The sequence below is a fragment of the Trichosurus vulpecula genome, chromosome 9 (assembly GCF_011100635.1).
Source record: "Trichosurus vulpecula isolate mTriVul1 chromosome 9, mTriVul1.pri, whole genome shotgun sequence".
NCBI lineage: Eukaryota > Metazoa > Chordata > Mammalia > Diprotodontia > Phalangeridae > Trichosurus > Trichosurus vulpecula.
This window is the reverse complement of record NC_050581.1, coordinates 122801547-122824013: the sequence shown is the minus strand read 5'-3', so window position 1 is coordinate 122824013 and position 22467 is coordinate 122801547. Positions and strand designations below refer to the sequence as shown.

General features: G+C 45.2%; 1 protein-coding gene across 1 annotated transcript; it reads left to right on the top strand.

Moving 5' to 3' along the window:
- Positions 1 to 111: 111 nt before the first annotated feature.
- Positions 112 to 6479, top strand: TLR9 (toll like receptor 9). Its single transcript, XM_036737441.1, has 2 exons — positions 112 to 403; positions 3329 to 6479. The coding sequence occupies exons 1-2, from the start codon at positions 401 to 403 to the stop codon at positions 6443 to 6445; spliced, it is 3120 nt and encodes a 1039-aa protein (XP_036593336.1). The 5' UTR covers positions 112 to 400; the 3' UTR covers positions 6446 to 6479.
- Positions 6480 to 22467: the final 15988 nt, after the last annotated feature.

Genomic DNA, 22467 nt, shown 5'->3' with positions numbered 1-22467 from the left:
GCAACTGCTGCTATAAAATACATGCAAATTTACCCCACTCTTCATTTTCTACATCCTGGGAACCAAATGAGCGGCCCCAACATCTCCAAAAGAGACCCAGGCTGGGTGAGAGACTCCTGATGGCCCCAATAGAGCCTGGAGCCTGGGATTAGGGCAAGAGAGCTCCCCAGACCACCTAAGGTCCTGGTTTAGGGAGAGAGGGGGTTTGGGGGCAGACACTGGTAGAACTTCAAAGAGCTGAGCCAAGTTTTTCACTTCCTCTTGCCCTTTGAGTGAATCAGACACGCACCCCTCTCAGGAGCTCGGAGCATGCTATCTTATGCCCTTGGCTACCAGCTTTGCTTCTTGGACTTGAAATTTTGCTGCGATCAGATCAAATTTTCCTCAGCTTCAGAGAGCCATGGTAAGATTTCAGATTTCAGCCACTAGACTGGTGGTGCCTTGGCCACTGGTTCTTGGGATATGGGGGAAAGGTTTGGGATACACAGGAGAGTTTGTTTCAGGAGGTTTGAAGGGGGAAAGGGAAACTAGATAAGATAGCTGATGGATCTTCTGGGAGTTCTGGAAGATGGTTGTACTTTGGGGAGACTCTGTTCTCTTCCTGTTGCTTGTACCCTTTGACTCAAATCTAGTTTTCTTTTTACTGTATCAAGGTGATCCCAAATGGTTCAGAGTGGAAGGATCCTTGGTGTGTGTGTGTGTGTGTGTGTGTGTGTGTGTGTGTGTGAGCGAGAGCGGGAGCGAGAGCAAGAGAGAGAGAGAGAGAGAGCGCGAGAGACTATGAGCTAGGGACAGTTTTCCCTTACACAGTAACTCTAGTTCATCCAAAGGGCTCCTGGGGGCTGAAGGTGTTAGCTAGCTGCCTGGGACCCTGACTATGAGATGGAGTAGTTCAAAGGTGGGGGACCTGTGGCCTTGAGGCCCATGTGGCCTTCTAGGTCCTCAAGTGTGGCCCTTTGACTGACGCTAAGCTTCACAGAACAAATCCCTATAATAAAAGGATTTGTTCTGAAAAACTTGGACTCAATCAAAATACCACACCCGTGGACCTAGAAGGCCACATGTGACTTTGAGTCAGCAGGTTCCCTGCTCCTGGAGTGGTTACTCCATGGGCAAGCATCTCATGGGCAGGATGCCCCTTCCCAGAGAGAGCTGGGTCCACCAATAGAATCCTCAGCTTCTCCTGTCCTGTTTGTATTTCAGAGTAAGGGACTGGGAGGGGGGCCCACAGAAGAGGTAAAAACTCAAAGGATGAGAAATAAGTTAACTCTTTGACCACAGGGAAACAGAAAGCATCAGACCTTAGATGGGAAAAGAGAAGTGGGGGACAAGAAGGAACCTTTCCTCTACCCCGACCCCATATGTGAGAAGCATACTTTAAAAATGGGAAGGAAAGAGTCCTCATTCTGAGCAGCTCAGTAATGGAAACTCTCAAGTCAGAAGCCCGTGTGGTTTTTTGAGGCTCTTCCACATGGTTCAGGCAGCTGCTATTTCTCCTTCTGCCTGGCTTCAGGGAGGCCTCTCTGGTTAAGCAGGGCTGCCTCCAAACCTGAGAGGTCAAACCCAAGCAGAAGCACAGATTGAAGAAAGTTGAGGCTTCAGGGACAATGGCCCTGTCCCACTGTTTTGTTTTTCTTAAACCAGTCTGGTCAGTGAGGAATACTTCCCTGCTCTCTATTAAGATTGTGGGTAAAGATACTGTTTGTGGTTGTTCAGTCCTGTCCGATTCTTTGTGACCCCATGGACCATAGCACACCAGTGGGGTTTTCTTGGTAAAGATATTGGAGTGGTTTAACAATTTCTTCTTCAGTAGATTAAGGCAAACAGGGTTAAATGACTTGCCCAGGGTCACAGAGCTAGTAAGTCTCTGAGACTGGATTTGAACTGAGGTCTTCCTGATTCCAGGCCCAGCACTTTATCCCTTAAGCCATCTAGTTGCCTCTAAACATACTGTTAGGGCCCTTCAAGTCCCAAGTCCAGTGCCTTCTAGCTCTAAGAGTTAGGGCTTCATTTCTTTTCTCTTTTTTAAAATTAATTAATTTTTAGTTTTCAACCTTCACTTCGATAATCTTTTGAGTTTTAAATTTTCTGTCTCCCTTCCTTCTTCCCTCTCCTCCCCAAGACGGCATGCAATCTGATATATGTTCTACTTATACATTCATATCAAATGTATTTTCACATTAGTCATGTTGTAAAGAAGAATTAGAACCAATGGGAGGAACCACAAGAAAGAAGAAACAAAACAAAATAAAAAAAGAGACCAAATAGTATGCTTCGATCTGCATTCAGACTCCGTCGTTCTTTCTCTAGATAGCCTTTTCCATCATGAGCCTTTGGGAGCTGTCTTAGATCCTTGCATTGCTGAGAAGAGCCAAGTCTATCAGTTAGTCATTGCACGGTGTGGCTGTTATTGTGTACAATGTTTTCCTGGTTCTGCTCCCCTCATCAGCATCAGTTCATGTCAGTCTTTCCAGGTTTTTCTGAAGTCTGCCTGCTCATCATTTCTTATAGTACAATAGTATTCCATTACATTCATACGCCACAACTTGTTCAGCCATTCCCCAGTTGATGGGCATCCCCTCGATTTCCATTTCTTGGCTAGGTCTTCGTTTCTATTCACTTCAACATTTACTGACTGTCTGCTGTGGGCAATGCTCAGGAAAGTTGTTAATAATAAGAATAAACAATAAAAGCACATATGTAGTACTTCACATACATTATTTCTCTTGATCCTTGCAATCACACTGTGACGTGGATGCTTTTATTATCCTCATTTCGTTGATGCAGAAACTGAGGCTGAGAGAGACGAACTTGCCCGGAGTCACAGCTGGTAGGTCTGGAGCAGGATTCGAGCAAGGTCTTCTTCAAGTGCAGCACTATATATACGGTGCCCCTCCTTGCCTAATTCTCTTCTTGAGTTCCTTATTTGAATTCAGCCTTCTCTCTCCAGTGTCCACAGAAGGAAGCAGTTAGTCGTGATCTCCATTATGGTAACTGTGGGCTTACAGGGCAAGGAGGCCCTGGAACCTGGACATCCTAGCCTGGGTGCTGCCAATGATCAGCTAGGTGTTCCTGAACAAGACACTCTGTTTGTCTTGGCCTCAGGTCCCTGCTGTATAAAATGAGGGTGTTGGATTGGATGTTTCTCTAAGGTGGAAAATTCTGTAGGGATGGGGCTGAGACCCAGGGGAGGCTGGGTGTGGGGATGGGGCTATAGGACTTTCAGAAAGGGAGGAAAGTTTAAGGACTCCGAGGAAGGGGACCAGGATTGGCCCGAGCTACTTCTTAACCTCTTACCTCTTTCATTCCTGATTTGCCTCCTCTGCAGGGCTCTAGATGTGATTTCTCAGGCTTGAGGTTTTGCCTGATTCCTCTCCTGGTCCTAGCGTTGGCTCTGGCTGACACCAACTTCCCCCAGTTTCTGCCTTGCGAACTTCAGCCTTTTGGCATGGTGGACTGCGATCGACGGAGTCTAGGCTGCGTGCCCTCCTTTGCTGGGGCAACTCCGACAGCCTTGGCCAACGTCACAACCCTTCTGCTCCGGCACAACCACATCAGCCACCTCCAACCGGCTCATTTTACACATTTGCGTAACCTGCGGCAGCTCTTGCTCAGATGGAACTGTGCACCCACCAACCTCACAGCTCTCCGCCTGCCCTGCCGGATGGTCATAGAGCCAGGCACCTTCCTAGAGTTACCTAAGCTGGAGCACCTCGACCTGTCAGGGAACAGCATCACGTCGATACCTGACCTGCCACCTTCTCTGACCAGCTTGGTCATCAGCTACACGATGATCCTTGCACTGGACTCAGCCACCTTCTCGGGACTCCGTGGCCTGCGCTCCCTCTATATGGATGGCAACTGTTATTACAAGAACCCCTGTGGGCGGGAGGTGGATGTACCGCCGGGGGCACTGGCCAACCTGTACCACCTCACCAACCTGTCCCTCAAATACGACAACCTGACGTCAGTACCTAGGGGGCTCCCTGCCAGCCTGCAGATGCTGCTGATCTCTTCCAATCACATTGTAAGCTTTTCTCCCCAAGACTTTGCTGGATTTCCAGCCTTGCGAGTGCTGGATGTGAGTAGGAATTGTCGGCGTTGTGACCATGCTTACAACCCATGTAAGGAATGCCCGGAGGGGTACCCCAAGGTGGACCCAGATACTTTTAGCCATCTAAGAGCATTAGAAGGACTGGTACTGAGTGACAACTCTTTGAGTCAGCTTGACCCCCGTTGGTTTCAGAACCTGGACAATCTCACCGTGTTAGACCTGAGCGAGAACTTCCTCTCTGAGGACATCACCAACACCACCGCCTTTCAAAGCCTGGCCAAGCTGAAAAAGCTGAACCTGGCCTTCAACTACCACAAGAAGGTGTCCTATGCCCGGCTCCACCTGGCCCCCTCCTTCCAGAATCTGACATCCCTGGAGGTGTTGGATATGACAGGTATCTTTTTCCGATCCCTCACAAGGGCTACCATCCAGCCCCTGCTAGGGCTCCCCTCCTTCCGGAAGCTGCTCCTGCCCATGAATTTCATCAGCAAAGCTGAGCTGTCTGTCTTTGGCCACTTCCGCTCCCTGAAGTATGTGGACTTGTCTGAAAACAAGGTGACAAGTGTAAGCAAAGTGACAAGTATGAACAGAGAGTCAGCAGCCAGCACAGAGCTCCTTCTGGGGTTGGAGAGAACCTCCCAGGACCATCCTCCTATTTCTGAGGACTTTATGCCCCGCTGTGATTCATCCAATTTTATCCTAGACCTCTCCCAGAACAACCTGGTGACCATCCAGCCAGAGATGTTTAATCAGCTCTCTGCTGTTGAATGCCTGAGGCTGTCCAGCAACAGCATCAACCAGGCTGTCAATGGCTCCCAGTTCGGCCCACTGACCAGCTTGTGGCTGCTGGACTTGTCTCAAAACAAGCTGGACTTGTATCATAGCAGATCATTCACTGAACTGCCCCACCTCAAGGCTCTGGACCTCAGCTTCAACAGCCAGTCCTTCCGAGCCCATGGCATCGGCCACAATCTGAGCTTTGTAAGTCACCTCCCTAACCTGCGCTATCTCAGCCTGGCTCACAATCAGATCTACACCAGGGTCTCCCAGAAGCTCTTTAGCAACTCCTTAGAAGCCCTCGACTTTAGTGGTAACCGGCTGAGTAGCATGTGGGCTGAGGGTGACCTCTACCAATACTTCTTTCATGGTCTCAGCAGGCTGTCCCGGTTGGACCTGTCCCAGAACAAACTTCGCACTCTCCCCAACCAAGCCCTGGACCGTCTGCCCAAGAGCCTTCGCCTGCTCTGGGCCAAGGACAACCACATTACCTTCTTTAACTGGAGCAGCTTGCACTTCCTGCCTTCCCTGGAGGTGCTCGATCTATCTGGGAATCTGCTGGGCCGCCTGGCCACGGGTCACATCCCCAGCAGCACCCAGCTTCACACCTTAAACCTCAGCAGGAATGGCATTAACTTCATTGCCCATGGCTTCTTTACCCCAGCCAGCAAACTGCGGGCTCTCAACCTGTATGGCAATGCTCTGAAGACCTTGGACCGAGGCTGGTTTGGGAGTCTGGCACTATCTCTGCAGGAGTTGGACATCGGGGCTAACCCACTGCATTGTGAGTGTGATGCCACTTTCTTAGATTTCCTTTTGGAGATTCAGGCAGCCGTGCCTGGCCTCACCAACAAGGTGGTATGTGGGAGCCCCTTCCCACTCAATGGCAAAAGTGTCTTTATGCAAGACCTGCGTTTGTGCCTCGATGTGAGGCTGGCCTGCAGCTGCTTTGCTTTCTCCCTGCTGGGCACACTACTGACCTTAGCCATGCCCACCCTACAGCATCTGTTTGGCTGGGACCTCTGGTATATCTTCCATCTCGGCCTAGCCTGGCTGCCGTGGCGAGTGTGGCAGAAGCGGAAGGCCTCTGCTCAGTCCTATGACTATGATGCTTTTGTGGTGTTTGACAAGGCCCAGGAAGCTGTGGCCGACTGGGTGTACAATGAGCTGAGGGTACGCATGGAGGAAGGGAAGGGCAGGGGGAAGGGGCGGCTTCGGTTCCGTCTGTGTCTGGAAGACCGGGACTGGCTGCCTGGGAAGAGCCTCATTGAGAACCTTTGGGATTCTGTGTATAGAAGCCGCAAGACTGTCTTCGTGCTATCTTCTCGTGGTCCAGCAGTCAGTCAGCCAGTCAGTGGCCTGCTTCGTGCTACTTTCTACTTGGCCCAGCAGAGGCTGTTGGATGACAAGCAAGACGTAGTGGTGCTGGTCATCCTGAACCGTGCAGCCCGCAAATCCCGCTATGTTAGGCTCCGCCAACGCCTCTGCCGCCAGACTGTCCTTTTCTGGCCTCACCAACCCAGTGGCCAGGACAGCTTCTGGGCCCAGCTCTGCACTGCCCTGGCCACAAACAACAGGAGCTTCTATAACCAAAATTTTTGCCGGGGACCCTGAGATTTCCCTGGGAGGGTGGGTGGGGACAAATGCAAGATTCCCTCACCCCGGGGGAAGCCCTTCTGGGTTAAATAATCAACAAGCATTTATTAAGTGCCTACCATGTGCCTGTCACTGGGGATACAACCAAAGGGAAACGGTTCCTGTCCAGTGCTTAAGACAGTGCCTGGTACAGAGTCGGTGCTTAATCAATGCTTATTGACTGACTGCCCACAAGGAGTTTACATTGTATTGGGGGGAGAGGACTGTACATAGATAAATACAAAATCTATTCTAGGGGATAGGAAGGGGGAAGGGGCTAGCAGGTGGGCAGATCAGGAAAAGGTTAATGCAGAAGGCAGTGAATGAGCTGCGTCTTAAAGGGAACTAAGGATCCTAAGAGTCAAAGGTGGCGGGGGGGGGGGGGATGGGGACGGGGTGCATTTCATGGGGCTTGCTTGGAATGAGAGGAATAGAAGGGACATGGCTTGAGGATCATTTCTCCTGGGGAAATAGGAAATGGGGATGGTTTGTAGTAGAATTTCTGGGAAGAGCCAGAAAAGGGAGATGGTTTGGGGTTAATAAGGGAAAGAGAATTCATTGCTCTTAATTCATTGTTTGTATTCATGAGGGTCCATGAACTTGCATGGGGAAAAAAATTAACTATATTTTTCATTAAGCTCTAATTAAAATTTAGCACTACCTTCAATTATTTACGGACTTTATTGTGAGAAGGGGCTCATAGACATCACCAGGGCCCGTGACCCCCAAAAAGATTAAAAACCTCTGATCAAGTGATAACTTGCAATTGAGAAATAGGGAAGGAACGGGGTATGGGGACAAATTTCATTTGAGAGGGAAGGAGGATTATGTGCAGATCACTTTTATTGGAGAAAGAGAAAAGTGGAACAGTTTGTGGATAATTACTTTCTTTTTTAGAGGGGGGTTCATTTCCATTGACAAATAGAGAAGGAAGATGATGGCTTATGGCTTATTTCATTTGGAGAACTGAGACAGGGTTTTATTCATAGGGCAGCCCTTTGGGACAAGTACACTTAAAAAGGCAGCAGGATGGCTTGGGGACCTCCTGGAAGGCACTGTAATGGACAGCCAAATGACACCTACTAAGCAGTAACTGTGTGTCGAGCACCGTACTCTTCTTGGAGCTCTGAGATGTTTAGGAATCAAAGTCTGACTGTGTGTGTGTGTGTGTGTGTGTGTGTGTGTGTGTGTGTGTATTTTGGGAAGGGGAGTCAGTCCCTAGGTCCATAGTATGAGTAAGTGGGTTACTTTGTTGGGACTGGAGACGGAGGATGTCAGGAGGCCCGTGGCTGGATGCCTGGGAAGGGAGGGAGGAAGGAATCAGAAACAGAGCTCTAAGGACAATCTTCTGGTGTCATAGTTTCACCAGTAAGGGGCCTTGGGTGAAAATTGTATCCAGGTCTAGGGAAGTATTAACTCACCTCTGGAAGGGGGAGGGGGTGGAAAGAATCCTGGTTGTTGGAGCATCGGGTTTAAGAACGAGAAAAGGCCCTAGAGCATGGCCTTCTCATTTTATGGACAGGGAAACTGAAGTCCAGAGAAAAGAGTCCAGGCAACAAGTGGCAGGAAGACGTCTGGGAATGTGACTCCGATGCCAGCTTTAACGTTAGCTCCAAGGGACTTTGTCACACAGACTCACCCTCCATTCCTACCCTGTCCAGGCCTCAGTTTCATCATCTGTACAGCAGGTAAATAACTTTTGCCCTGCCTGTTTCAGGCTGTTGTGAAGTTCCATGAAGAGAGCTGACAGGACAGGGTTTTGCAATCTAGATGTCAACATAGGAGAGTGTTCTGATCCTGTCCTTTGGTGACCTGCCCCTGCCATGCTCCCAAGACATGTGGGGACAGAAGGGAGAGGATAAAGGACTCTGAATTCGAGTAGGAGGCTGAAACTGAAGAAACACAATGACACTAATTATAATGCTAAGAAGCTCTGGATCTGTGGTCAGGAGAGCTGGGTTTGAATCCCACCTCTGACCCTACCCCTCTGATCTGGAGCAAGTCACTTTACACTTTGGGTCTCAGTTTCCACATCTGAAAAATGGGAGGGGTTGGGCTCACCATTGCCTAAGGTCTCTCCCAGCTCTGGAGAGGATGATCCAATTAGGATTCACTTTAGATGGCCCTCTGTGATTTATAAAGTGCTTCCCCTGGTTGATCTCATTTGATTCTCCTGGCGTCTCTGGGGTCTCTCAGAGAGGGGAATGGGATTTGGCTACATTACAAGCTGGTAATTGAGAAAGTTAGGACCGGAATACTCCAAGTCCAGAGCTTAACTTAAACTGCCTTTTAAGGCAATTTCCCCCCAGCCCCAGGCCTCTGGAGAGTCCTGGAATCCAGGAGGAGAAGAGGAAAGCGTGGCTTTTTAAGAATCTGTGTCTTGCCTGGCTGCATTCCTGGGAGGGGGACACATAGCACAATCACTAGTCTTCAGGCCATAGGCCCATCTATCTTTCCCTTCTAAGGCCTTATAGACATTTGTCACGAGAGTCATATATGTGTCGCCAGAGACAGGCCTCAAAGCTCCCATGCAGTTGACCAGCACCAGGAAGGACAGCACTGAGTTTTGTAACATGTTCATATAAAAATACTGTCATGGATTAGTGGTCCGCTCCTTCTGGGTATCACCACCCTTCCTCGTTATCATCCCTCAGTGACAAGCCATAACTAGGTTCAGGAAGCCGGGCTCTGGTCAGCATCTTCGTAAGGAAGAGGGGGGACAGTATAAGGGGGGTGGCTCAGAGCTGGGGTGCCAGAACTGAATGGGGCTGTGGGCCTCCTCAGTGATGAGGGGGATCCCAGGACCTGGGAGCATGAGGGGCGATAGGTCCAGCACGTGAGGACATGCTTCTCAAATTCAGAAGCAAGACTACAGGGGCTTACAGCCCCAATCACAGCTTCCCCTTAACCCTCTGGTCTTTCCAGCCCTTGGGAAGAGTGCTGGATGCCTCTTTAGACCCTTAGTGTATCCAGCATCTTTCTTAGAACCCCTGTGTCCTCAGATTTGTGCTTGCCTAAGACAGGGGTGGGGAACCTGTGGCCTCGAAGCCACCTCGAGGCTGCAGGTTCCCCACTCCTGGCTAAGAGAAGAAACAGACCTGGATTTTGCCCTTGGGAAGACAGAGGAGAAGGTGAGTGCCCTGATCTTGATAAGTTGAGAGAAGAAGAAGGGATCAGGGTCCCACCCTCATCGAGCTCACAAACTTAGGGGACACCAGACTCCTATCTAGGAAGTGGAACAATACAGGACAGGAGAGAATGGAGAACTAGAGTGTGTTGGGAGCCTCCTGTGAGGGTTCAAGTTATGCTCATATTGCTGTGGCTGCTTCGGCTTTCATAAGCCTTTCTCTTTTCCATGATTTCCCCATTGGCAGAGATGAGCTCCCCCTGTCTCTGGTGTCCCCAGGAGGCCCTTTACCCACTGGGACTGCTAATGAAGTCTCTTCCTAATCCTAGAGGAGGGCTGTGTAATGAGTTATATAACCTACCACCATTGCCAACAGGGCAGCTCACTCCCCAGCTCCGATTTCAGGGACATGATCCTGCCCCAGTCTCTGGGCTCATTTCTGAGTGTCACTGGCCTTTCTTCTCCCCCTCCTCTATACTTCATCCTAAAGTACCACCCTATCTCTGGCCAATGGGTCATCAGTCTCCTTTCTCCTGAAGGAATAATGGGTGACCTCCCCTGTGTAGCCTCTGGGACAGTTACCTTTTCTCCTGACCTTGGCACGGAAAGATATGAAGAGCTTGGCACATGAAAGATGTTTGTCCACCATAGAATCTCAGGACATCAGAGCTGGGAGGAACCATAGGGACCAATTAGTCCAATCTGCTCATTTTATAGATAAAGTGACTGAGGCCAAAAGAGGTATTTGGGGCAGAGCAGGTTCTCCTTCCCAGTCCAGGGAACTTTCTCACATACTGGACTCATGTGCTGTGAGACCTGTCAGCTGTCCATCCCACCGGCATAAAAGACAGAAGGTTACTTCTATTTCGTCAGGTCTTTTCTGATTGTACCAGTGCCTCTGTAGGAAGAAGCCCCAGGCAAGAAGAGCCGGGTTCTTGGTTATGGGTGAATGGTACTAAAAATATTTCTCTGGCCTTGCTCACTGACTTCCTTGGCTACAGAATGTTGGTGGTGGAAGAACATTGTGAAGCCAGAACTCTCCCTTTCTTGTGGTTTTGAGGAAGACTGGAGAAATTACCCAGCTAGGCAATCCTCCATGAAATCTCTTGGGGATGGTCAGAGAGATGGAAGGAGAAAGGAAAAGGGGGCCAATTCTTTGGGACTCTCACATTTTCCTACATGCCACAAACACAAACAGGAAATGAGAAAGTATTTGCATCAAGTTCACATAGAGAAGATTACAACTGGCCTGTAACTGCAGTGGAATTTTCCCTAGGGCAATGTCCTGATGGAAAATTTTGGGATCGGTCCTTTTGCATGTTATCATTTCTTTAGGATGATAGAATTTAGAAAAGGAAGGGTCCCTGGAGATCATCTACCCCAACCCCTTTATTTTTACAGGTGAAAACTGAGGCACAGAGATGTTAAAGTGACTCCATCCAAGGTCCTATAGGTATTAAGTAGAAGAGCTGGGATTTGAACCCAGGTCCTCCGATTTCATACTTGGTCACTCTTCTTACTGTATCAGGTTTAATTCCTTTTCTCTTCTGTTGCTTTTCAACTAGACACAGGCAGTGGCCCCAATCCCCAAAGCCCAAGAGTGAGGCAATCTGTCTCTTTAAGCAGAAAGAGGTAGAACATTTTCAGAGAGGCAGTGGAGCTGTACGGCATTTTAGAAAATCCTTTGGGCTCTAGTTTGGAGAATCACTCAGTTATTTTGGAAAACTGGCTGCAACATGCATAGAATAGTGGTTTTTATACCATTGACTCCTGGGGGTGGGAGGGCAGAAAAAGGCCCACACATCCAGTCATATATTTTCCCAATCAACAGATGATAACAATATGACTGTTATTTATTATCCTGAAGTGTTTTCAATATTTAAAAGGGGACAAATGTTGGAGCGGCTGTGGAAAAACAGGCACCCCAATCAATGTACTGTGGGTGGAACCAATCCAGGAAGCAATTTGGAACCACAGCCAAAATGTCACTAAATCGGCCATATTCTTTGACCCAGCCATACCACTACTAGGCCAAAACCTCAAAGAGATCAAAGGAAAAGGAAAAGGACCTAGGACCTCTATGCACAAAAATATTTAGAGCAGCTCATTTTTTGTAATAGCCTCGATCTATAAACTAAGGAGAATTCTTGCTGGGAATGGCTAAATAAATCATGGTATCTTTTAATGCAATGGAATGTAAATTGTATCATAAGAAATGATGAAAAGAATAGTTTCAGAGGAAACTGAGAAGGCTTCTATGAACTGATGAGCAGAACTAGGAAAATGATTTACACAATGATAACAATATTATGAAGGAAAACAACTTGAGAAATTTTAGAATTCTGATTAATGCAATGCCAAATCACGATGCTGGAGGACCAAAGATAAAGCTTGCCACTTATCTCCTGCCAGTGGTGATGAAAGTAAAACACAGAATGAGAAATACACTTTGGGGCATGGGCAATGTGGGACTTTTTCTTGCTGGACTGTATATATTTGTCATAAGGGTTGTATTTTTATTGTTGTTCCTATTCAATTGGGGGGAGGGGAGGCGGGCGTGACAAATAATAAATGTGTGCACAATAAATATAATAATTGCACGAATTAATCATTGACTGAGCAGTTAAATAAATAAATGGGTCCCCCATTTAAAATCAATCAATAAACATTTATTAGGTGTCTGCTTTGTGACAGGCACTGTGCTAAGTGCTGGGGATACAAAAAGAGGCAAAAAAAAAACAATCGCCATCTTAAAGGAACTTGCAAATTAATGAGGAAGACAACTTGCAAACAAACAGATACAAAGTAAGATATATACAGGATAAACAGGAAATAATTGATTAAGGGAAGGCATTGGAAGAAGTTGTAAAAGACTTCCTATAAAAGATGAGATTTTAGTTGGGGCTTAAAGGAAGCCAGAAAAGTCAGTAGGTGAAGTTGAAGAGGGACAGCCAGAGAAAATGCCTAGAGCTGAGAGATGGAGTGTCTTATTTCTGGCTCATCCAGGAGGCCACTGGATGGAAGAGTACGTGTTGGGGAGTAAGGTGTAAGAAGATTGGAAAGGTAGGAGGGGGCTAAGCTATGAAGGACTTTGAGTGCCAAAGAGAGCATTTTGTATCTGATCCTGGAGGACATAGGGAATCACTGGTGTTGACTGAGCAGGGGACTGAAATGGTCAGATTTTAGGAAAAGCACTTTGGTGGTCAAATGGGGGATGGACCGGAGTGGAGAGAGACTTTAGGCAGGCAGACCCACCAGTAGCTATCACAATAGTCCAGACTGGAGGTGATGAGGGTCTGTACTAGAATGGTGGCAGTGTCGGAGGAGAGAAGGTGACAGAGAGATGTTGCAAAGGTGAAATCTGTAGGTCTTGTCAACAGCTTGGACGTGAGGGGTGAGAGATAGTGGGGAGCCAAGGATGACTCCCAAGTTCCCAGCCTGAGGGACTGGGAGGATGGTGTTGACCTGTACAGTAACAGGGAAAGCAGGAGAGATGGAAGCATTAGGGGAAAGACAATGAGATCTGTTTAGGACATACTGAGTTTCAGATGTCTGCTGGACATCCAGTATGAGATGTCTAAAAGGTAGTCTGAGATTCGAGATTGGAAGTCAGCAGAGAATTAGAAGATTAAAATTTGGAAGTCACAAGACTTAGACTCAGCTGATCCAGACCACAACTAGTTCTACCCCCTAATGCTCTGTGTGACCTTTGGTAAGACTTTTTTTGTCATTGTTGTTCAGTCCTTTCAGTCACGTGATCCCATTTGGGATTTTCTTGGCAAAGATATACACATTTCTCTCTCTCTCTGATCCTCAGTTTTCTCTTCTGTGAAATGGGAGATTTGGTCTCTAAGTGCCTGTTGAACTATAATGTTCTATGAGTCTCCCTGTGGAAGAAGGGGTACACGGTGCTTCTCAACTTCCTTGCACCAATTATTAAATTTAAAAAAAATTATTTTTATTGATGCATTTATTTTCTCCCATCACAATCCTCCTCCCAACTCTTACTCACCAAGCCTCTCCTTGTCACAAAGATTAAAAAGGAAAAAAGTAATTCATCAAGACCAACTGACATGACGTGCATCTGACTGCCTATGCAACATTTCATGCCCATGGCTTTGCTCTTTTGCAATAAAAACACATTTTCTCCACTCGTCTCTGGTACCAAACTGAGTCATTGGAATGCTACGCCTTTCCTTTTGTCTGATTGTTCTTTCTGGGGACATTGTTGTAGTCATCGCGCAGGTTGTTTCTCAGGTTCTATTTCATGACACGTCAGTTCCTTTGTCTTCTTATGCTTTTAAAAATTCCCTGTATTTGTTCTTTCTTGGGGAAGGAGGGGAGTGTTTCCATACATTCATGTGCCGTCATTTGTTTTATTGTTGTGAAGTTGATTTTCACTTTGTGATCCCATTTGGTGTTTTCTTGGCAAAGATACCCGAGTGGTTTGCCATTTTCTTCTCCAGCTCATTTTACAGATGAGGAAACTGAGACAAACAGGGTGAAGTGATTTGCCCAGGGTCACATAGCTAATAAGGGTCTGAGGTGGGATTTGAACTCATAAAGATGAATCTTTCCTGACTCCAGGCACAGGGCTCTTTCCACTGCTTCACCTAGCTGTCCCATCATTTGTTTAGCCCTCCTTCAGTGCTCGGCACCAGTTTTTGTGTCTAGTTCTTTACCATCACAAGAAATACTGCCATGCATATTTTGGTACCTGCATTAACATCTTTTCTCCATCTAATCCTTCATTGGATTAGATGCCTAATGGTGGGATCAATGAGTTCAAGGAGATGGTCCATTTGAATCACTTTCTTAAATCCAGATTGTTTTCCAAAGTTGGTTGGACCAGTTCACAGCTCCACGAAGGAGGTATGGGTATGGTTGACTTCCTGTAGTTTCTCCAACATTGATGATTTCTATCTTTTGCCACCTTTTGCCAATTCTCACTGTGGGAGGTGAAACCTCAGGGTTGTTTCGACTTTTCATTTCTCTTATTGGTGGTTTAGAACAATCTTTCACTTGTCTGTCAATTGTTTGCCGTTCTTTTGAGAATTGTTTGTTTGCATCTTTGGTCACTTAGATGTTGGGCAATCTCCCTTGCATTTAATTTCAGATGCGTAACTTCTGTTATGTTCTCAAGGTCCGAGGGATCATAAGATTTGGAACTAGAAATGACCTTAGAGACCATGTAGGCCAACTCCTCCATTTTACAGATGAGGAAACTGAGGGAAGTAACTTAGCCAAGGTAAAAAAGTGAGTCAGTAGCAAAGCCAGATTTCAAGGCCATTTTTCTGAATCTAAATCCCATGCTCTTTCTACTAGACCACAGTTTAATAAAAGGGAAGGGACATGGAGTGTAGAAAGTAGTGGCATAGTGGGTAGGTAGGGTGCCAGGCCTGGAGTCAGGAAGACCTGAGTTCAAATCCAGCCTCAGACATTTGCTAGCTATGTGACCCTGGGCAAGTCACTTAATTTGCCTGCCTCAGTTTCCTCATCTGTAAAAAGGAGATAATGATAGCATCCACATCCTAGGATTATTGGGAGGCTTGAATAATTATTAAGATAATAATTGTAAAGTGTGTAGCTCAGTATCTGGCACATAGTAGGTGCCATATAGATTTTAATTATTGTTATTATTAATAATTATCATCATCATCTTCTTCAGTTCTAAGTCCTTCATGCAGCTTCCTCTGATCATTATCAGCACCAGGCATTTCTGGCTTCCATTTCAGGATTCCTACAGGCAACTTTGACGCTTCTTTGCAACTGCCTTGTACCATCATTAAACTTTTTGGTTCTGCCTTACGTTCCCCCACTAGACTTCAGTTGAGGGCAGGAAATGGCAGGAGAGGAGGGGAGGGATCGGGTCTTATTCCTCATCATCTCTTCCCAGCATAGCTAAGCGTAAGACCCTGTCCATTGAATGGTGGATGTTCCTGGATAATATGTGGAATGGGGAGCTGCCTTTTCTGGAAAAGGAAGCCTTTGGAAATGGTATGTTCTCTCCCACAATCATCCCTGTATTTGAATCTCACTTTCTTCCTTCCCAGACCATGTAGGACTTGGTGGATGTAGGTTCAGCATTCTCTAAGGAGCAATTCCTTCTCATGGGGGGAAAAGTAACCCCTGGCTGTAACTCAATTCTATTTTCAGTCTGTTATGCACATGCCCAGAGGAGAATGGGATGGCGTTCTCTGCTCGTGAGCACAAATGAAGATGTAAAACTTGATACAGGAGAGTAAGAATATAGGCTAAGTTTTTCCTACAACTCATCCTTTTGCCCTAGGGATCCATTAAATGATCCAAGTCCTCAGCTATTCTTGGAAAACTCCAACAGTCTGTCAATTTTTAAAAATAGATTTGCTTGTTAAAGCTAGGATTCTCATTTTTATCCAAATAAGATATTATTTCTTTTCTTTCTTTTTTCTCTGGAAGATAATCCTAGGCCACACTCCTCTCTCTCTCTCTCCCCACCCCGCTCTCTCTCTGCTTATTTTCTTTGTTTTTTAAAATAATTTATTTATTTTCAGTTTTCAACATTCACTTCCATAAGTTTTAAATTTTTTCTCCCTCCTTCCCCACTCCCTCCCCAAGATGGCCACAATCTGATATGGGCTCTACACATACATTCCTATTAAACACATTTTCACATTAGTCATGTTGCATAGAAGAATGGAGAAACCATGAGAAACAAAACAAAACAAAAGAGATAAGAGTCTGCTTCATTTGTCATTCTGAATCCATAGTTCTTTCTCTGGATGTGGATGGCATTTTCCATCATGAGTCCTTTGGAAAAGTTTTAGGTCCTTGCATTGCTGAGAAGGGTTAGGTCTATCAAAATCAGCCCTGTGGCTGATTACTGTGTACAGTGTTCTCCTGGTTCTGCTCACTTCACTCAGCATCAGCATCATATAAGACTTTCCAGGTTTTCCCGAAGTCTGCCTGCTTATCATTTCTTATAGCACAATAGTATTCTATTACGTTCATATGCCACAGTTTGTTCAGCCATTCCCCAATTGATGGGCATCCTCTTGATTTGCAATTCTTGGCCACCACAAAAAGAGCTGCTATAAATATTTTTGTGCATGTGGGTCCTTTTCTCATTTTTATGATCTCTTTGGGATACAGCCCTAGAAGTGATATTGCTGGGTCAAAGCGTATGCACATTTTTATAGCGCTTTGGGCATAGTTCCAAATTGCTCTCCAGAATGGTTGGATCAGCTCACAACTCCACCAACAACGAATTAATGTTCCAACTTTCCCACATCTTCTCCAACATTTATCGTTTTCCTGTTTTGTCATGTTAGCCAATCTGACAGGTATGATGTTACTCTCTTCTCTTCCTTAAAATACATAGCATGGTGTACCACAGGGCTGTCCAAAATGCAGCTGCAGTACGATTTATGGGGCCCACCTACAAGCATAGAAATTTACATAAATGCTTTCTTAAATGAAGCTGAGCTACTGCAGAGCTCTCACTAAAATGGCAAATCAAAACATATTGTCTATTGTTTCAATAAAAACCTAAGGTTGGACAGCCCTGGTGTACCATAAGGAGTACTGAACTGGAAATTGAGAGACCTTGTGACTAATCGTACTATCAATTTATGCTACCTAATTTCCTAATTTCCACTGGGCCATTACTGTTTCATGCCAATCCTTTAACTCTTCCCTGTTGTACTTTCTTATTTCATATTACAAACTCTTCTTTTCTCAAGCAATTTATGCTATTCTCTATCCTTCCCTCAAAGTATAGGACCTACCTAGCCTTATACTTTACCAAGAAATTGAGGTCATGTGTCACAAGCTCCTTCTCTTCAATTCTATACTTAAATTATCCTTAACATCCTCCCTGTTGTCTCCTCTCTAAGGAATGGGTGGCCCTCTTCCTTGCCATGGTCAATCCTTCTCTTTGTGCTCTTAAAAATCTTATCCTTTCTTTGTCCTCTGGAAGCCTTCCTCATTGATCATCCCTCCTCCTTTGTAATAGACACTCTCTTTATTACGTAGCTCCTTCCTTGCTAATTACAAACATGTCCAGATTTCCTCCATTGAAAAAAAAAATTAGGTTTCAATGAACAAAAATGTGTTTTCCCTCCCTCCTGAATTCTAATTTCTATTAAAATAATAATAATTACTACCACCCCCTGTAACAACTATGCCTAGTCAAGCAAAACTAATTCCCCTACTGGCCAAGTCCAAATATTTATGTCTCAATTTACACCTTGAGTCTGTTTCTTTTCTGTCACAAGATGGGTAGCATGTTTCATCATATGTCCTATGAAATGGTGCAACACATTCATTGGAACTAAGTCTTTCAAAATGTTTTGTCTCTGTGTTATTGTTATTGTATAAAATGTTCTCCTGGTTCTATTCGCTCTGCATCAGTTCATATAAATCTTTCCAGGTTTCTCTGAAACTGCCTCCCTTCATCATTTCTTACAACACAATAGTTTTCTATTAATATATCATATTAATCACATTACCTATTAACATATCAAATGGTATTCATTAATGTAATTTGTTCAGTCATTCCCAAGTTGATGGGTACCCCATTCATTTCTAGTTCTTTTCCCTTTTTTCTGGGTAATCATTTTGTTAAGCATGCTAACAATAGTTAATAAAAGGTCAGTGACACTCTGGAATGCCAAAGACCTCCTTTTTTTTTGGAGGGAGGAAGGCAAGGCAATTGGAGTTAAGTGACTTGCCCAAGGTCACACAGCTAGCAAATGTTTGTCCGAGGTCAGATTTTCACTGCACCACCTAGCTGCCCCCTCCTTCTTTAAAAAAAAACACCCCAAAACTTTTCACTTGCCTCTACCATCCTCTATAATTCTGTCTGTCTCACAAATTTGTTTTCTCCCCTTCATTTCCCCATTCCTTTCTTGTTCCCTTGCAAGCTGTCTTCTAACCTTACATTTGACTGGGACTGCCTTCCTAATTGCTAAATACAGTGGCCACTTCTCAGTTCTCATCCTTCTTGACCTTTGTGACTTTTGACACTCTCAACCATTCCTTCTTCCCAATACTTTGTACTCCCTTGATTTTTTGGACCCTGTTTTTTCCTGGTTCTTCCTTTTGACTATTGCTTCTTAGTCTCCTTTGCTGGATTTTAATCCTTGTCCCATCTCCAATATGTGAGAATACTCAGAGTTCTGTCCTGGAGCCATCTTCTCTCTGTGATTCCATCAGTTTCCATTCATCTGATAATTATTTCTCTTCACGTGATTTCCGAATTTGCATCTCCAAACTTGACCCCTCTGAACTTTATTTCCACATCATCACTTGTTTGTTAGCTATCTCCGTCTCACTTAACCTGTCCCAAAGAGAACTCATCTTTTCCTCTAAAACATACACCTTTGCCTAACTTCCTTATTCCTGGTGATGGAGCTACCATCCTGCTAGTCACTCACGGTCCCAGTCTTGGAACCATCCTTTATTCTTTCCTCTCCTTCACCCCCATATCTAATCAGTCACCAAGCTTGGTGGATTCTACCTTCACAACACTCCTCACATCCATCTCCTCCTTCCCACTTGCAGTCACCACCCTAGTTCAGGCCCACTTTACCTCACCTAGATGGTTGCAACAGCCTTTTCATTACCTTCCCATCTCTCCTAATCATCCAGTCATCCTCTATGGATGGGCCAAGATTACAGGTCTGACCAGGTCACTTCCCTGCTCAGAAAGCTCCCTATTACTTCTGGGGCAAATCAGACTCTTCTATTTGGCATTTAAATCTCATCATGATCTGGCTCCAAATTGTTTCAATAAATCAGTCTAGCCTTTATTAAGTACCTTCTATGTGCCTTGCACTGTGCCAATACAAGAAAGGGAGAGAATAAACATATATAGTACCTACTATGTGCCAGGCACTAGGATACAAAGGGGGAAGGAGGGCATAAGCATTTATATAGTACCTACTGTGTGCCAGGCACTAGGATACAAGGTGGGGAGAGAATAAGCGTACACACACACACACACACACACACACACACACACAATATATATATATATATATATATATATATATATATATATATATATATATATATATATATATATAGTACCTACTATGTGCCAGGCACTAGGATACAAAGGGGGAAGGAGGGCATAAGCATTTATATAGTACCTACTGTGTGCCAGGCACTAGGATACAAGGGAGAAGGAAGGAATCAGCATATGTGCCAGACACTGTGCTAAATGCTCCATAAATAATCTCATTTGATCAAAGAACGAAATAATGCTACCGTAAGATGCTTTTATTCCAATGGGGCAGACAACAGGTACGTATAGAAAAGTCCATGCACAGAATAACTATAAAGTGAATAAACACAAATAAATGCAAAGTACTTTGGGAGACAGGGCTCAGGAAAGGATTCCTCCACACTTTGATGCCTGAGCTGCATCTTGAGTCAGGGATGAGGAGGGACTGGGATCTGGCCAGGGGGGATGGCTGGTACAAAGGCACACAGATGGAGTACTGTGAGGAATGATGGGTTAATTTGACTGGCTTGCACAGTGCAGGAGGGAGAGTAATGCCCAATGCAGCTGGAAGGGTGGGTTGCAACCAAGTTTTGAAGGGTTTTAAAAGCTAAACAGGGGAGTTGAATTTTGATTCTACGTGCAATAGAGAGCCACCAGGGTTCATTGAGCCCGATCTGCATGTAAAGATCACTTTGGCCAGTGTGTAGGATGGACTTTTGGCAGGGGGGCCAACCAGAAAGCTATTGCAAAAATCTAGCTGAGAGGTGATAAGGACCTGAGCTAAGGTAGTAGCTGTTTTGAAATAAGAGATAGGACTATGCTGTGCAGGTAGAAATGGTAAACTATTTGGCAAACGACTGGATACATGGAGCGAAGGAGAGAGTGAAATTATTATTTCCTATTATCCTCCCTCAGGAACTCCATGTACCAGCCCAAGTGACCCACTTGCTGATCTCCATACATATTTCTTCTCCCACACCTTTGCACTGGCTCTCCTACAAAGCTCAGCCCTGTGTTGCAAGCCCTAGCTCCATTTAAGGCTCACCTGGTATCCCCCCCAAACCTATGATTTGTACTGACTTAATCCATATATTTGTTTTCCCTCCCCAGTAGAACTTAAGCTCCTTCAGAGCAGGAACTTCTCACTTAGGTTATTTGTATTGTATTCCCAGGAGCCAGCACACATTTCCCAGCTTGTTGCCTTCTCTGTGGTCACAGAGTTGAATTAGATCAAGGGTTATTGTTTTTGTGTCATGGACCCCTTGGTGAGTGGATGGAGGCCTTCTCAGAATAAGGCTTTTAAATGCATAAAACACAAATATAGGATTAAGAAAGAAACCAATTACATTGGAAACACTATACCTGAGGAACTGGGAGGTTGGTGTTTGCTCTCTACAGTAACAGGGTATCAGCTATATTGATACCTATTGAAATTGGTATCCAAATAATGATTAAAAAAACCCAAGTTCACAGACCCTAGGTGAAGAACCCTATGGACTAGATCAGGGCTGTCCAAAACGTGGCCTGCCTACAAGCATAGAAATTTACAGAAATGTCTTAGTAAACCAAGCCAAGCTACTGCAGGGTTCTCACTAAAATGGCAAATCAAAATATACTATTGTTTCAGTATAAACCTAAGGTTGGACAGCCCTGGACTAGATTTCTAAGCTTCTATCTAGGACTAACTCTTTTAGCTTTCTCCCCAGACAGTAAAGGGCTGAAGGTTTTTAAGACCTTGCCAGCAACTGCTTGTGTTTGTCCTTTGTTCTCAAAGAGGACCATAACATCAGGGAAATGATGACATGACTTGCAGTTGACTTTGATTTGAGTGAGGGAGGGCTGTGCAAGGTCACCAGCCTCACTTTCTCCTCCAGGGCCATCTGGGTCCAGTGACCTGATATTCACCAGGACAACTGGAGACGGCCCAGGATGCATAGGGAAACCCTGGCCCTTTTAGGCTAAGGTCTTTTCAGGTGCTCACTGTGAGTTAACACCCATTGAGTGAATAGGCCTCTTTAAGAAGTTAATCAAGGGATGGCCCCTTTAATCAAAAACTCAAAAAAAAACCAAAAAACAATCAAACTGGGAGGGGAAGACCCTCAGGGTTCAGCCACTGCTAGGACGAGGTAGAAAAGATCATCACACAGTAGGCATTCTTTGGCTAACATAAACAGCAACAAAACATAGGAAGCAAGATTTTTGAAGGAAAAAAAAAAGCCTGAAACCTACATAATGAGAATTTCTGCAACAATGGGCTAAGCCAGAAGGTTTGCATAATGAAACAGAACTTGGGAAGGAGTATCAAGGCCTGTTTCCAGGGCAGGAGAGAGTGATACTGACTCTTAGTGTCCTTGGCTGCCAGATTATCCAGAGTTCAAAGAAGTGTTGTTAGGACAAGTAGGAACAGGGCTAAAAGACTCCTGCTTTGAAGAGCTGGGATCTCATAAGGTTTGCACCAGTAAGTGGGAAGCTCCTAGTCACCTACCTGGACACTCCCATTCTTCCCTATCTTCTAAATGTTGGTGCCTCTTTGTGGTTCTAACCACCCCCTACCTCCCAGAAACTTATGTTTGTGTTTCCTTTCATAAGTAGTCTGTCGAAGAGACAGTGTTTTAAAGGCCAGTCTAACACTCTTTAACTCATTCACCTGTTAAGGTGAATCAAAGGGAGTTAAGGAACTACTGAATTATTAAGTGACAATAGATCAGAGGCAAGTTTTAGCCTTTGGTCCCTGCCCTGACTACAAGCCTAACACAACATTCAGGAACATGCTTCAGGGGAATCTTTCAACACATTGTGAATGTGAGAGCTCTCTGTACCATTACATTTTCTTCACTGCAGCAGAAGACAATGTATTTTGAGGGGAATGGACAAAGACCTAATTAT